Source organism: Pristiophorus japonicus, chromosome 7 (genome assembly GCF_044704955.1).
Source record: "Pristiophorus japonicus isolate sPriJap1 chromosome 7, sPriJap1.hap1, whole genome shotgun sequence".
Classification (NCBI taxonomy): Eukaryota; Metazoa; Chordata; class Chondrichthyes; family Pristiophoridae; genus Pristiophorus; species Pristiophorus japonicus.
In genome coordinates, this window is record NC_091983.1 from 103165162 (window position 1) to 103182831 (window position 17670).

The following is a 17670-nucleotide window of genomic DNA, read 5'->3' on the forward strand; positions in this document are numbered from 1 at the left end:
AATGATCTGGTTCAGCCTCAGACAGTGATTAGGGAGAGGGATGGAGTCGGTGACTAGGGAACAGAGTTTGTGGAGGGGACCAAAGACAATGGCTTCGGTCTTTCCAATATTTATTTGGAGGAAATCTTTGCTCATCTAGGACCGGATGTCGAACATACAGTGTGACAACTCTGAGACAATGGAGCGGTTGCAAGAGGTGGTGATGAGGTAGAGCTGGGTGTCATAGTGTACATGGGGAATCGGATCTGTTTTTGGATAATGTCGCCAAGGGGTAATGTGCAGATGAGAAATATGAGGGAACCAGTGATAGATCCTTGGGGGAATTCCGGAGGTAAAGGTGCAGTAGAAGGAAGAAAAGCCAGTGCAGGTGATTCACAGGCTATGACTGGATAAATAAGAATGGAACCAGGCAAGGACTGGACAATGGAGGAGAGGCGTTGGAGGCGGATGTTGTGCTCAACCGTGTCAAAGGCTGCAGACAGGTCGAGAAGGATAAGAAGGGCTATTTTTACATGCTAACAATCACAGGATGTAATTTGTGACTTTGATGAGGGACGTTTCCGTTCTATAGCAGGAGCAGAAACCTGATTGGAGGGGTTCAAACATGGCGTTGCCAGAAAGTTAGGCAGGAGTTTAGGAGGCGACAACACATTCAGGGACTTTGGAAGGGAAAAGGAGATTGGAGATCAGGCGGTAGTTTGCAAGGACATCGGGTCAAGGGTAGGGTTTTTGATGAGGCTGGTGATGGTGGTGGATTTGAAGGCGAGGAGGACAGTACCTGAGGTGAGGGAAACGTTAACAATATTAGCTAACATGGGGCCAGGAATGGAAGTTGGGTGGTCAGCAGCTCGGTGACAATATGGTCGCGGAGGCAGGAGGTGGGTCTCATTGACCAGATGAGCTCGTAGAAGGCATGAGATAGGAGAGAAACTAGACAATTATGCAATTTCAGGGCTGGCGGAAACCATAGGAGAAGTTTGGCTTGCTGGACGAGGGGAAGGGGGGGGAATCAGCAGAGGCAGCTGAATGGATGGTTCCAATCATAGTGACTAAGTCGTCCAGGAGCTCCTCGCACTTGTTGATGAAGGTCGAGGAGACAGAGGAGAAACATAGAAAATAGATGCAGGAGTAGGCCATTCGGCCTTTCGAGCCTGCACCGCCATTCAATAAGATCATGGCTGATCATTCCCTCAGTACCCCTTTCCTGCTTTCTCTCCATACCCGTTGATCCCCTTAGCTGTAAGGGCCATATCTAACTCCCTCTTGAATATATCCAATGAACTGGCATCAGCAACTCTCTGCGGCAGGGAATTCCATAGGTTAACAACTCTCTGAGTGAAGAAGTTTCTCCTCATCTCAGTCCTAAATGGCCTACCCCTTATCCTAAGACTATGTCCCCTGGTTCTGGACTTCCCAACATCGAGAACATTCTTCCCGCATCTAACCTTTCCAGTCCCGTCAGAATCTTATACGTTTCTATGAGATCCCCTCATCCTTCTAAACTCCAGTGAATAAAGGCCCAGTTGATCAAGAGTCTCCTCATTTAACAGTCCAGCAGTCCCTGAAATCTGTCTGGTGAACCTTCGCTGCACTCCCTCAATAACAAGAATGTCCTTCCTCAGATTAGGAGACCAAAACTGAACACAATATTCCAGGTGAGGCCTCACGAAGGCCATGTACAACTGCAGTAACACCTCCCTGCTCTTATACTCAAATCCCCGAGCTATGAAGGCCAACATACCATTTGCCTTCTTCACCACCTGCTTTACATGCATGCCCACTTTCAGTGACTGATGAACCATGACACCCAGGTCTCGTTGCACCTCCCCTTTTCCTAATCTGCCGCCATTCAGATAATATTCTGCCTTTGTGTTTTTTCCCCCAAAATATATAACCTCACATTTATCCACATTATACTGCATCTGCCAACCTCACATTTATTCACATTATACTGCATCTGCCATGCATTTGCCCACTCAGCTAACCTGTCCAAGTCACCCTGCAGCCTCTTAGCGTCCTCCTCACAGCTCACACCGCCATTCAGTTTAGTGTCATCTGCAAACTTGGAGATATTACACTCAATTCCTTCATCTAAATCATTAATGTATATTGTAAAGAGCTGGGGTCCCAGCACTGAGCCCTGCGACACTCCACTAGTCACTGCCTGCCATTCTGAAAGGGACCCGTTTATCCCGACTCTCTGCTTCCTGTCTGCCAACCAGTTCTCTATCCACATCAGTACATCACCCCCAATACCATGCGCTTTGATTTTTCACACCAATCTCTTGTGCAGAACCTTGTCAAAAGCCTTTTGAAAGTCCAAATATACCACATCCACTGATTCTCCCTTGTCCACTCTGCTAGTTACAGCCTCAAAAAATTCCAGAAGATTCGTCAAGCATGATTTCCCTTTCATAAATCCATGCTGACTTGGTCTGATCCTGTCACTGCTTTCCAAATGCGCTGCTATTTCATCCTTAATGATTGATTCCAACATTTTCCCCACTACTGATGTCATGCTAACCGGTATATAATTACCCATTTTCGCTCTCCCTCCTTTTTTAAAAAGTGGTGTTACATTAGCTACCCTTCAGTCCATAGGAACTGATCCAGAGTTGATAGACTGTTGGAAAATGATCACCAATGCATCCACTATTTCTAGGGCCACTTCCTTAAGTATTCTGGGATGCAGTCGATCAGGCCCCGGGGATTTATCGACCTTAAATCCCATCAATTTCCCTAACAATTTCCCGCCTAATAATAATATCCTCAATTCCTCATTCTCACTAGACCCACTGTCCCCTAATACATTCGGAAGGTTATTTATGGCTAAAGAAGACGGTTTGTAGTGGAGAAGGGAATCTGGGGGTAACTTTTGCATTCCAGGACGATCATAGTGTGCAGTTTTAGCAGAGCAGGACCCGATAGTGCTTTATGTGGCCCAGCCAAATCTGGCAATGAATGGCTCAACCAGTTGTCTGCCATAAGCATTCAAGTCTGCGTCCCCTGGAGTTAAGGGAGTGGAGATGACGGCCATACTGGGGAACAACCAGGGTGAGAGACAGCAATGGTTTTAGATGGCATAAGAGCATTGTAGGTGGAGACGTGGGTGTGATTGAACAGATGGGTAGCTGTAGAAATGTCATGGTGAATGATGGGCCAAAGGCTAGACAGCAAACACAGGTAGGGGAGGGAATGGGGTAAAAATCAACTATGGTTCTCACTCCTGGTCATTATCTGAAATCCCTGCTTTAAGTGTGCATACCAAGCTTGGACAAAATTAGGCTCGATGCAATGGTTCCCACAGTATAATAGCTTACTTAAAATAGTTTTCCCCGAGTAGCTGGAACCTGCACATTACTGGATTCTAGTCTAAGAATGAGAGCTCCATTAGCACATACTACTGCTGTTATGGAAACACAACATCTTGAAGCTTGTGTAGCAATGAAATACTACAATCTGATAATGCTAATGCCATTTCCAGAGTATCCATAGCCAGCTGCACCAACGGCTGTATTGTAGACCATAACCGTAGTCTTCAAGGTGATGCCATGCTGACTCCATATGTCTTCATGTAGATTCTTGTATTATGTGCTTGTGTGCTAGTAGCCGTGTGTCCCTTGTACTTAAAGATGACAGTGCCAACGGAAGGGCGCATAAGTTAATCATAGACGATTGTGTTGATGACTATGCAGGCCAATAGGTGATAAATATTTTCTTCCATAAGTCTCTCATAACCTCATTCCTGGGGGCGGGTTCTCCTGTTGATCCCTCTGACCTTGCTGATCCATACGTCTCTTGCATTTCATCACCATACTGGCATGGTGTTGTATCTCAAAGCCCTTCTCTCCTCTCACATCTCGTGTCATTGCCACCTATCAATGGTTAGGGTGTCCCAAGAGCCAACAACCATGTGCATAAGCTCATAAGAAACAGGAGTAGGTCATACGGCCCCTCGAGCCTGCTCTGTCATTTAATAAGATCATGGCTGATCTGATCTTGGGCTCAGCGCCACTTGCCTGCCCGGTCCCCATAACCCTTCACTCCCTTATCTGTTCAAAAATCTGTCTATCTCCACCTTAAATATATTCAGTGACCCAGCCTTCACAGGCAGAGAATTCCACAGATTTACGACACTCAGAGAAGAAATTTCTCCGCATCTCGGTTCTAAATAGGCGACACCTTATTCTTAAACTATGATCCCTAGTTTTAGATTCCCCCATGAGTGGAAACGTCCTCTCTGCATCGATCTACCCTGTCGAGCCCCCTCAGTTTCTTATATGTTTCAATAAGATCACCTCTCATTCTTCTAAACTCCAATGAATATAGGCCCAACCTTTCTTCATAAGACAGCCCATTCATCTCAGTTATAAACCTAGTGAACCTTCTCTGAACCGCCTCCATAGCGAGTATATCCCTCCTGAAATACGGAGACCAAAACTGTACACAGTACTCTAGGTGTGGCCTCACCAATACCCTGTACAGTTGTAGCAGGACTTCTCTGCTTTTATACTCTATCCCCCTTGCAATAAAGGCTAACATTCTATTTGCTTTTCTGATTACTTGCTGTACCTGCATACTAACTGTTTGTGTTTCATGCACAAGGATCCTCAGGTCCCTCTGTACTGCAGCATTTTGTAATCTTTCTCCATTTAAATTATAATTTACTTTTTCATTTTTCCTGCCAAAGTGGGTAACCTCACATTTTCCCACATTATACTCCATCTGCCAAGTTTTTGCCCACTCACTTAGCCTGTCTTTGGGCCCAAATTTCCCCATGAGTTGCACTGTTTTTTTTTGGTGTAACTTGATTTTTCTGGTGTATCTTTTAAGTTGCAAATATGGCCATTAAATTTGCATCAGTGTAAGTGAGTTAGTTAGGTTTTTTGTTAGGTCAATTTCTTTTTTCAAAAGGGGGCATTCCCAGCCACTTCCACCATTTATGCCAATTTGGCCAGAAAAAAGTTGTACTAAACATACTTGGGGCAGTGTATGTGTCCACTTTTGTCCGCACAGAACGACCTTACTTACAGTTAAGGAATCGGTGCAAGTAACTACATTTAAAGCACCACCAAGCACCAAACAAAGCACAAAAAGTAATAAGCAATTAATTAACAAAATGAAATAGAAGCATTCCTGCACTTAAAGCACCAAGACCAATGTAATAAGCAATCAATAAATAAAAAATAAAAAAATAGAAGGAACCCTGCACCTAAACAACATTTCAAGCACCACCAAGCATCAAACAAAGCACAAGCAGTAATAACCATTCAATAAAAACTAAAGAACTGAATTAAATAATTAAATTATCAAAATTAACAAATAAAGAGCTGAAGTAAATCCTACCTTCGGCCTGGGATAGTGGAGGGAGAATGCGGCTGCCGCCCCACCGACTTTCAACCCTTTTTGGGCGGGATTTTTTTTCCCCTTTTTGCCCATTTTCCCCTTTTCCCTTTTTGTCCACTGACATCTTCAAAGAGACACAAATTGTTTGTAATACAACCTAACTGCATGTTGCTGGTTATTTATTGATACACAGGATGGGATGATGTGTACAGTTTTGGTCTCCTAATCTGAGGAAGGACATTCTTGCTATTGAGGGAGTGCAGCGAAGGTTCACCAGAATGATTTCCAGGATGGCAGGACTGACATATGAGGAAAGACTGGATCGACTAGGCTTATATTCACTGGAATTTAGAAGAATGAGCGGGGATCTCATAGAAACATATAAAATTCTGACCGGACTGGACAGGTTAGATGCAGGAAGAATGTTGGGGAAGTCCAGAACTAGGGGTCATAGTCTAAGGATAAGGGGTAAGCCATTTAGGACCGAGATGAGGAGAAACTTCTTCACTCAGAGAATTGTGAACCTGTGGCATTCTCTACCACAGAAAGTTGTTGAGGCCAGTTCGTTAGATATATTCAAGAGAGAGTTAGATGTGGCCCTTATGGCTAAAGGGAACAAGGGGTATGGAGAGAAAGCAGGAATGGGGTACTGAAGTTGCATGATCAGCCATGATCATATTGAAAGTGCAGGCTCGAAGGGCCAAATGGCCTACTCCTGCGCCTATTTTCTATGTTTCTATGTAGGTTAAGCACATGGCTGTCACTGTATATGTGCTTCTTTAACATGACAAGACCGATCGAATGCAAAGCCAGCCCAGCATGGCAAGCTATGTCGCTATACGACAAGCTATCCTCGGTCCAAACCACTAGACTGCAGGCAAAGACGACCAACCTCCCCCTGCCACCCACCCCTCGCCTCGCCTCGATCAAAACTCAGTCGCACCAATCTGTTTCTTGCAGCCCTCAGCAGCTGGCTTGTGCGGCAGGCCATTCGGCCTGAGATAGGGGCTGGACGCGTTCTGCAGGCATCATAATCATGGGATGGAGCTACTGCGCATGCGTGCAGCTGCCAGCGCTGTTTTTTGGTGCAGGGCTGTAGCTCCGCCCTCCACTCCACGAGGAGCGCCGCGCCGGGACACACAGCAGAGCGGCTAGAATCGTGAGTAAGTTTTTCGGCGCCGTTTCCAGCGCATCAAGTCGGCGCATCTCGGGAGAGTGTGTCGAAAAAAGGGGTTGGGGAAATTTGGGCCCTATATCCCTTTGCACATTTTGTGTATCCTCCTCACAACTTGCTTTCCCACCCATCTTTGTATCAGCAAACTTGGATACATTACACTCGGTCCCTTCATCCAAGTCATTAATATAGATTGTAAATAGTTGACTCGTAGCATTGCTTCAAGTGAATCTTCAGTGTGCCATTGTCGTGCCTTTGCTGTCTGCCCTGCTTTCATCTACCATGTACCAGTTCTCCGTAAAGCACTTGCTCCGACAAACATATGGCATCCAGCCTAACGTGTTCAGCCCAGTGAAGCTGAGCATTGATTATCATAGCCTCAATGCTGGAGCTGTCAGTGCATTCCAGTTTTTTGTTGTTAGTGATTTTATCCTGCCATACTTACTAATCAACGAGTGATCTTTGGGAACATATGGCACAGGATGTGGACACGGGTCATAGTGGTTAGCTCTGTGCTGTTAATGAAGACTAAAGGTGGAGTGTCGGGTTTTATTGGTTCAGGCTAGCATGTGGCTTCCAATTTTTATGAGGCTGTGCCCAGAATCGGCATTGTGCCTCGCAACACACTTATCAATCTTGGAAAAGATGCTTGTCTGTGCTTCTGGACCATCTAATAGCCAAGCACTTCAAATAGTGGATTGGGGGTAGCACACTGTCTTTTCATATTTGGATCTGGGTTTGAAATAAACCTAAACTGATAATTAAAACTCTGCTCTCTATTTGTTGGAGTGGCCCTAAATAACATGAGATTGTGCAGTCTCAATCTGCTTGATACGATTATGTACACCTGATATTTCTGCAATTTGTATCAAATTAGCAATCTCATTTTAGGATTTGGAAAGATAGCTGGCGTGAAACAAATTCATAGCGGTGATGTTCAGAGATTTGAGTTGAGAAATTGCTGTGGTGTTTGCTCTTCCCCTGGGTGTGATCTAGGGATACTTGACAATGGGTGCCAAAAAGATGTTCCATTTCCTCTCACTGGCATCTCTTGCCTTGGTGAAAGCACTGACTGTTTGGCGTTCTAGTTCAAGATTATCGGTTCCAGGCTGGTAACAAATGTGAGAATTTGATTGATCGAGTGAATTTCTCTTTTCCACCAGTCATAAATGAATCTTCCAATAAATCCATTTTAAACTTAAGTTTTAATGGTTTCTGTCATGTATCTTACATTATTATATATAACTGTATCCTTCCTTGCCCGTTACTGTCCCTGCAAGCCATTTGGGACCCCTGCCATAGTTTAGTACAAACACTTTGTCCCCTATCTCATTCCATCTCCCCCTCGAATTTCTGTCATGGTACTCGGTCAGCTTACGGCACTTTGCCTCAACGATTTCGTGCATGTCTGGGAGGATTAATCAGAGCCTTGTTTTTAAAGTCCTTTTCATCAACAGTTGCGCGGGGGGGATCCCAGTCAATGAGTGCGGACGAGATCTGTATGCCAGCAGCAGTCGCGACAGGCGACCCTGCAGCGTGGGTCCTTGGATTTTAAGCATGCCTTGTTTAATGATTTGCACTGCTCTCTCCGCCTGGCCGTTGGAGGCCGGCTTGAACGGTAACGTCTTGACGTGATTTATGCCGTGGTCAATTATAAAGTCTTGGAATTCTGCGCTGGTGAAGCACGGACCATTGTCACTGACTAATATGTCAGGGATTCCGTGTGTTGCAAACATGGTTGCGAAGCTCTCCACAGTGGTGGAGGTTGTGCTCGAGTTTAAAATGGTGCATTCGATCCACTTTGAAAATGCATCTACAACTACGAGGAAAATGTTGTCCATGAATGGGCCCGCATAGTCTACGTGCACCCGCGACGACGGTTTGGTAGGCCAGGGCCAGGGGCTCAGTGGAGCCTCCCTGGGGGCATTGCTGAGTTGGGCACAAATGGTGCACCTTCGGACACAGAGCTCCAAGTCCGCATCAATACCAGGCCACCAGACGTGGGATCTGGCTATGGCCTTCATAAGAACGATCCCCGGGTGCTCGCGGTGGAGCTCCCGGACAAATGCCTCTCTGCCTCGCAGAGGCATGACTACTCTTCTGCCCCACATCAGGCAGTCTGCTTGTAGTGATAGCTCATGCATGCGCCTGTGAAAGGGTTTTAATTCCTCGGGGCAGGCATCGCGAGCCTCTGCCCAGTCACCGGTTAGGACACATCTTTTTACTAAGGATAACGTGGGGTCGCTGGCCGTCCAGGCTCTGATTTGGCGAGCCGTCATGGGCGAACAAAGGCATTGATTGCCATGACTATCTCACAGTCCTGTTCGTCAGACCCTTCCATGGTCGCCAGGGGTAGACTGCTGAGCGTGTTGGCACAGTTGTCTGTGCCTTATGGTGTAGTCGTAGGACACCAGCATGAGTGCCTACCGTTGAATTCGCACCGAGGCGTTGGCGTTTAATACCTTGCTCTCGGATAGGAGGGACGTGAGGGGCTTGTGGTCGGTTTCTAATGCGAACTTTGCCCCGAAAAGGTATTGGTGCATCTTTTTGACACCGCACGCGACGCCTCCTTCTCTACCATTCCGTACCTGCGCTCCACCCGCGAAAGTGACCTGGTGGCATAAGCTATGGGTTGTAATTTGCCAGCACTATTGACATGTTGCAAAACGCACCCAACTCCATATGCTGACGCATTGCATGTGAGAACTAGCTTTTTACCTGGATCAAAGAAAGTCAAAACACTGTTGGAACACAGAATGTTGCGTGCCTTATTGAAGGCGCGTTCCTGGGCGTCCCCCCAAAATCAATCGCACTCCTTCCTGAGTAGCACGTGAAGAGGCTCCAGCAACGGACTATTATTATATATAACTGTATCCTAATATGTTATACATGACTGTAATAAGATATGACCTGTAACCACCAGCATACCTTATCACCAGGGGTGCACTTGCAAGAGACGGGTATATAAGGACAGGTTTCAGGCAAGTGCAGCATTCCAGAGCTGTGAAATAAAGGTGCAGGTCCAGAGTGACCTTGACTTCACTACATGCCTCGGGTGAATCTGTACTGAGGGGACAGGACTTTACAGTGGCGACGAGTTACGGGATTACAGAATCCACAGAATGGCGAACAACGGATCAGATGAAAAGTACAATGCGGGAGACAATTGGGAGGACTTTATAGAAAGGCTCCAGCAAAGCTTTGTAGCCAAAGACTGGTTAGGCGACGATAAGGCAGACAAGAGAAGAGCCCATCTCTTGACCAGCTGTGGCTCGAAAACATACGCTTTAATGAAGGATCTGTTGGCACCCGAGAAACCAGCAAGCAAGTCGTTTGAAGAATTGAGCACACTGGCTTAAGACCATCTGAAGCCAGCGAGCAGCCTACACATGACCAGACACAGGTTCTACAACTACAGACGCTGTGTGGGCCAGAGCATACCCGACTTCGTGGTGGTACTTCGGAGGTTGGCTAGTTTATGTGAGTTCTCCGATGAACTGAGGAGAGAAATGCTGAAAGACTTTTTCATTGAAGGAATAGGCCACGCAGGCATATTCCGAAAGCTCAGAGACCAAGAACCTGACCTTAGAGGCAGCAGCACTGGTTGCACAGACATTCTTGGTAGGGAAGAAGAAACAAGGTTGATTTACAATGCAGGTACGACAACTAACGAAATATCAGAACAAGAAGTTCACAGCACTAAACAAGCTGCTACCCCCACACACAGACAAAACAAGGAAGGAAACAGGCTACTGGTAGTACAAATGGACAATGGCAAAACCTGCCGGAGGCATGTAGACCAAGTCAAAAACAGATTTACCAACAACACTGCGGAACCAGAGGCAGACTACAATGTGGAACTCGCACCACACCTGATGGACAGACAGAGAGAACAACAGACAGCCCAGGCGAGTCAACAACAATCACACACATCGAAACAGACAGCCCAGGCGAGATACCAGCAAAGAAAAACAGACACCAAGGCAAACAACTGAACCACAACTCAGACGCTCCACGCGAGAGCGTAGACCACCTGAGAGACTGAACCTATAAAGACAATAAGACCTTGGGGGAGGGTGATGTCATGTATCTTACATTATTATATATAAATGTATCCTAACATGCTATACATGACTGTAATAAGATATGACCTGTAACCACCAGCATACCTTACCACCAGGGGTGCACTTGCAAGAGACAGGTATATAAGGACAGGTCTCAGGCAAGTGCAGCATTCCAGAGCTGTGAAATAAAGATGCCGGTCCAGAGTGACCTTGACTTCACTACATACCTCGTGTGAATCTGTACTGAGGGGACAGGAATTTACAGTTTCAGAATGAATTTAATCTCCATTTATTTAGGAGACGACAAAGAGTTCAATACATTGTCCTATTTAATCTAGCATGCATCAGTGTTGAAGTTAGTGACACAAGACTAGGCATTTTTAAGAACATTTTTCTGATCTGTTTCTGTTTAATTTATTTTGCCCTACTTTCCTCTGGTTCCCCCACCTTTTTTTTAAAAAAAAACCAAAACCCATCTGTTCCACATGCAATTTCCCCAACGACAAATGACCTTTAACAATTTTGAATTTGAACCATTTGAGAGTAGCTGCTGATTACTGTCCATTTGTTTGTGGGGAAAATCCTGCTTTTTTTTCTCCACCTGATAGCACAGCCAAGACTGGGAGTTAGTTACACTGGAGAATCATGACAAAGAGTCCACAGCCTGCCAATTAACAATGGAGAAGCACAAACAATGTTTAAAAATGTTTTATTAAATGTATTTTCAATGTAATATTAAAAAAAATTGATGGAAGTATTCCGGCTAACCACGACTCTTATCAGAATTTGTCTGTTTCTGCAATCTTAATGGCTCATATGCTAAACATTTATTTGCTTTAAAAAGTCACACTTCAGTTCTGTCATAAGTAACATGTTGTCTGTTTATTTAGGATGAGATTCTTAAAGCAGCGGTTATGAAATATGGCAAAAACCAATGGTCTCGTATTGCATCTCTGCTACACAGGAAGTCAGCCAAACAATGCAAAGCCAGATGGTAAGTTTGACATTTTCTTTCCATTTTAGCAGAAATTGTTGTTTAAGCTGTTAGTGAGCACAAAATAGCAGTTGTACAACAGAATGTGTGACTACATCACACAAAGGGTGGTGGAAATCTCTTGAAATTTTCAAGACTGAGATAGATTTTTGTCAGGTAAGGATAACAAGGAATATGGAGAAATGGGGGGTAAATGGAGTTGAGGAACAGACCTGCCATTATCTAATAGAATGGAGGAACAGGTTTGAGGGGCTAAATGGCCTACTCCTGTTCCTATACTCCAAACACATAAAAAGTATTTCCATATCACAGCTAAAAGAACCCTTACTAAGTTGATAATATTTTCTTGCTCTTTGTTGTTACTTGAAGCAAAAATAAACATCCTTCACAGGAAGCTGGTATGTTGCCACTACATGTTGCCAGAGTGGTGGAATATGGTCTTACCTTTGCAGTTGTCCACAATAAGTTCCTGATCTCAGCTTGGCTTTCTTGGGAACCACAGAGCAGAGTCTAAGGGGCTTTCAGATTAAAAGTTTTCCCACTTGCTTTAATGTTTTTGGATTTTTAAGAAGTTCCATTTGAAAGACTTTTTGATTAAACTAACCATCCATGGTAGAACGTGGAACCAGGTGAGAAGTTGGTCTAAAAACCAGGAAGCCGAGAGTACCTGTAAGAGACGCAAAAGGAGACTTTCCTGGATGGTACCAGGTGCATTGGATTGCCTAGCTGCAGCGAATATGGCAAAATTGGACAAGTTGGAATGCATGCCATTTAAACTAACGCAAGGAAAATTGGGCAGATTTCTTTATAGATGCGTGCTCCAATCGGCCTGATTTTCCAATATTTGCTGCGCTCCAGACAAACTAGGATACGGACGTGGGAAAATCATCCCTGTAGTGTCAGACTGGAGGGAAAAGTATGGAGTCCACAATAGTCGGTGTGTGCACAGCTGTAATTTCTGATCCATGTAAATAACCTGAATGTTAAAACTATTTGCAAGTTTATTAAATTTACACATGACACTAAAATAAGGAGAGCATTAGAATCAGAGGATGCATTTTAAGATTTGCAGAGGGTTTGGACAAGTTGCACAATGGTGTAAATTAAACGGAATGCTGACAAATGTATAGAATTGCACTGGGATGGACTTCATTCTTTTTTCCCATTAACTCAGCCAATCCCATAGGGATCTCTTTCTTTCTTGTTCTTATTAGTAACATTCCACTCATCATTCGCCCTATCCACTTTTACTAATGATTCCATTCTACATTCGTCAACTTCTTTCAGATCTTCACTCTCAGTGCACATAATGTAAAATCCTTTTTCAGTGCAGTGGCTGAAAAACAAATTCCCCCTCCCCATGTCTTTCAATGGGGGAATGAAAAGTGTTGCATTTCTTCAAAAACAGTTTTTTCATGTCTTTTGCAGATGTAACAGCTACTACTACTGACCTCTGATGGCTGCACATGTAGTTTTCTTTCATTTGTCAACATTCTGGACCTCTATTTCTTCTGATCTCAGATGTCTCCAGGGAATTTTGTTTTTTTGTGCCAAACACTTCTTTTCAATCAGCTTGAATACTGCTCCCATGGTTGGGGAAGAAGCTCTGCTAATCTCTCTCTCTCTCTCTCTCTCTCTCTCTCTCTCTCTCTCTCTCTCTCTCTCTCTCTCTCTCTCTCTCTCTCTCTCAACTTTTCTTTCTTTTATCTGTTTAAGTTTCAAATATACTATCCTGCATGTTCTTCCTTCTCACTACATTACAACCTCACTGTTGATATCACTCAGCCCACAGTCTTCTAACTTTTTCTTTCCAAGCACCTCAAAACTAGAACTTCTCTACCCTCTTCCTTCTTCACGTTTGGGCTTTTAAAACAAAAGCAATGTTTCCTAATGTTACTTACTGATTTATCTTTTCCTTTACTTCATTCAGCCCAGGTAGTGCCTTGAATTACAATCCTTAGACCGTTTCAATGAAAAAAAGGATGCCTTGTGTTCCGTCATTATTCCAAAATTGTGTTAGCTTTAAGATGCAAGAGCACCAATAGAGAATTATATTAAATGGTATAGAAAAGGTAAATCTCTAGAGCACTACTTCATTTTGTCACAAAAATAGGATGAGTGAAGACAAGTTCAATGTGTTTGTGAACAGATCTTTAAATGTCAAGATTTTCACAAAGAATGATGGTCACTTCGAATAGATTTCTGGTCAGAGTAGTGCTAGTAAAATTTTTACCCTTTAAGAGTCCCTTGGGTGCTGTGATCGGTGATCTAAGTTGGGTTGAATGACCTTTCTCATTTACATTTATCTTGGGTATGATTAACTGCTTTGATGTCGCCTACGGTGAGCTTAATTATTAGTTGATTATCTGGACATTCTATGGCCAGTATAGAATGTAATGAGATTTTTTTTCCAATTCAAACCCTTTAGCGAGCTTTCATTATTAACAAGATTATTGGCTCTCAAAATCAATACAGTGAAAATGGATGTACAAGTTGCACATTGGGAATCACATAATCAAAGTATTGTGTGGTCCTTGTACTTGTCAGTTAACAGCTTATAGGTTTAAGATGCAACTGGTGTACCAGATTTATCAGATACAGAACATCACTCAGCTTCACAGCATAGATTAAATACAGATAATAGTTCAGTGATTTTAGGCACGATGCTTCATAAAATGGGAACTATAATAGTGAATTGTCTTATTATGTATTTGTTTGTTTTAATTTCTTGTAGTAAAGTCTTCTTCAATTATGTACTACTTTAATACAGCATTCGAGTCAAGCTTTTTAGGTTGTGTGTGCTTCTTTGCTAATTACAGTAAAATCCAAGCCAGTGGATGAGCAGACTTGCTTTTCATTGTTATATCTAATTAAATCATGTTTTTGCTATTTTTTGCAAACAAGGTACGAGTGGCTGGATCCAAGTATCAAAAAGACAGAATGGTCAAGGGAGGAAGAAGAGAAGTTACTTCATTTGGCAAAGCTCATGCCAACCCAGTGGAGGACCATTGCTCCAATTATTGGCAGAACAGCTGCCCAATGCTTGGAACATTACGAGTACCTTCTGTAAGTTGACAGATAATGTGCCTTGAAATTTAAAATCTGTGACCTGATTGTTTGCTTTAGTTCAATTCTAGAGAGACAGATGTTACATTATCAAGAATTCACAAGAGTGCAATAACCTGTGATATTGCTGGTTAGTTATTTCTTGTGTTCAATAAAAAGAAAAGCTCCCCATAAATAAAAACACTATAGTAGGAAGAGAAAAAAATGCCTGGGGAAAGCTTATAGAGGTTGAACCTCCCTTATCTGGAACCATTGGGACCTGGCCTGTTCCGGATAAAGGATTTTTCCGGACAAGGGGTGGTCATGTTAAATTGGATGCTACAGGTACTGAGCAAGGGGATATCGGGGCTGGGAGTGTGGCAGAGAGATCATTGGGGGGCGGTGGACCACGGGGTCAGGCCAGCGATTGCAGGAGTTGGCAGCGAGGAAGGATTTCAATTTGTTCATGTTGGAGTTCTGCGCATGCGCCACCTGGTAGCCGGGAATGGTTCTGGACGAGGGGTGGTTCCGGATAAGGGAGGTTCAACCTGTATTGCCACGGGGGAGACACGTAATTGAATAGAAATACCTAAAAGCTGACTAAGTACAGTACTGTAGATTTATGTAATATGTTCTAAGTTTTTAGTTAAGTGGAAAAACAGCCTTTATTGAAAGATTCTATTTGATACAAATGCAAATCATTTACTTAAGCTAGGAATTTTTTTTTTTAAACTGTTAAACACGATAGATGACAGATTTGGGAAAAGGTGTATTTTTTACACTGGTGTGTTATTTACTTATGGTTTGGGATGGCGCGTCTAGTTTTCTAGTGCTGCCGGCAGCTGTCAGGATTTCAGTAGATAATTCCATTTACAAGTGGCAGACAGGATAATTTAATTTCTGTGTTCTTCACCTTGTTCAAATCCAGCGATAAGCGTTAGACTGTGTCCATTGACAGCCAAATTGCTCTTAATTTTAAGATTGCCTTTATCGAGGAGTCACTAATATAAAAAGCTGCAGAGACCAAGTATTCTTTTTCTGCGATGTAGAGGAGAAAGGGATTTTTGCACAGGAGAGACTCTTCAAACCAGATATTTGAAAGCCACTTCTTATTTGAAAGAAATCTGCTCCATATTTCAGATTTCCCTTCGACACTCAGAAATGGTATGAACTTGGTATAAGTGATTTGGACAAATCTGATTTCCGGTAAACCACCAATGATCATTGGTCTGCTACAAATCAATGTACAAAGAGTCCAAAAGCCTTTATATGGTCACTTGTTGCATATGAGAAGTGCTTTCATTTGGAAATCAGAATTGAGGATATGCACAAGGGTGCGGGCATGCATGATGTATTCTCTGTGAACCGTAGTTCTTTGTATTCTGCATTTATGACAGAGATGATGAATTTTTTCATTTACATACTTATGCACCAATTTAAACTGGTTTTAAACATTGTTGTTTTAGTGAGAAGCTATCATGAAGGAAACAAATATTTCTACATTTCCTATACACAAGATTGAACCAATTACCATCATATTGCCATTGAAGCCTTCATGCTGTATAGTTCAAGTAATCAATTTCTTTGGCTGGATCAAGTGAATTTGATTGTTTAGATTTGTAGACAAATTGTAGCACAAAAATGTAACTGGTGTGCAATTTGATTTTTTTTTTCGTTCCACATTACAACATCATTCTAAAAGGACAAAGGGTGTCAAAAAAACAAGCCTGAAGTGTCTGTGTCTCAATGCAAGGAGCATTCATAATAAGGTGGATGAATTAAATGCGCAGATAGCTGTAAATGGATATGATGTAATTGGGATTACGGCGACATGGCTCCAGGGTGACCAAGGCTGGGAACTCCACATCCAGAGGTATTCAATATTCAGGAAGGATAGACAGAAAGGAAAAGGAGGTGGGGCAGCGTTGTTGGTTAAAGAGGAGATTAACGCAATAGTAAGGAAGGACATTAGCTTGGATGATGTGGAATCTGTATGGGTAGAGCTGCAGAACACCAAAAGGCACAAAACGCTAGTGGGACTTGTGTACGACCACCAAACAGTAGTAGTGAGGTTGGGGATGGCATCAAACAGGAAATTAGGGATGCGTGCAGTAAGGGTACAGCAGTTATCATGGGTGACTTTAATCTCCATATAGATTGGGCTAACCAAACTGGTAGCAATACGGTGGAGGAGATTTCCTGGAGTGTATAAGGGATGGTTTTCTAGACCAATTTGTCGAGGAACCAACTAGAGAGCTGAGTGTTGTGTAATGAGAAAGGATTAATTAGCAATCTTGTTGTGCGAGGCCCCTTGGGGAAGAGTGACAGTAATATGGTAGAATTTTTCATTAAGATGGAGAGTAACTCAATTAATTCAGAGACTAGGGTCCTGAACTTAAAGAAAGGTAACTTCGATGGTATGAGATGTGAATTGGCTAGGATAGACTGGTGAATGATACTTAAAGGGTTGACAGTGGATAGGCAATGGCAGACATTTAAAGATCACATGGATGAGCTTCAACAATTGTACATCCCTGGCTGGTGTAAAAATAAAATGGGGAAGGTGGCTCAACCGTGGCTAACAAGGGAAATTAGGGATAGTGTTAAATCCAAGGAAGAGGCATATAAATTGGCCAGAAAAAGCAGCAAACCTGAGGACTGGGAGAAATTTAGAATTCAGCAGAGGAGGACAAAGGGTTTGATTAGGAGGGGGAAAATAGAGTGAGAGAGTAAGCTTTCAGGAAACATAAAAACTGACTGCAAAAGCTTCTATAGATATGTGAAGAGAAAACGATTAGTGAAGACAAATGTAGGTCCGTTGCAGTCAGAATCAGGTGAATTTATAATGGGGAACAAAGAAATGGCAGACCAGTTGAACAAATACTTCACTAAGGAAGACACAAATAACCTTCCAGAAATACTAGGGGACCGAGAGTCTAGCGAGAAGGAGGAACTGAAGGAAATCCTTATTCGTCAGGAAATTGTGTTGGGGAAATTGATGGGATTGAAGGCCAATAAATCCCCAGAGCCTGATAGTCTGCATCCCA

General features: G+C 43.2%; 1 protein-coding gene across 1 annotated transcript in view; it reads left to right on the forward strand.

Annotated features, from left to right (window-relative positions):
* cdc5l (CDC5 cell division cycle 5-like (S. pombe)) overlaps positions 1–17670 on the forward strand; it is a 92382-nt gene that overhangs the window by 5797 nt on the left and 68915 nt on the right. The window contains exons 2-3 of the mRNA XM_070885188.1: positions 11475–11578; positions 14483–14644. Of these exons, the coding sequence (XP_070741289.1) occupies positions 11475–11578; positions 14483–14644 (266 nt within the window). The remainder of the gene's footprint in view (positions 1–11474; positions 11579–14482; positions 14645–17670) is intronic.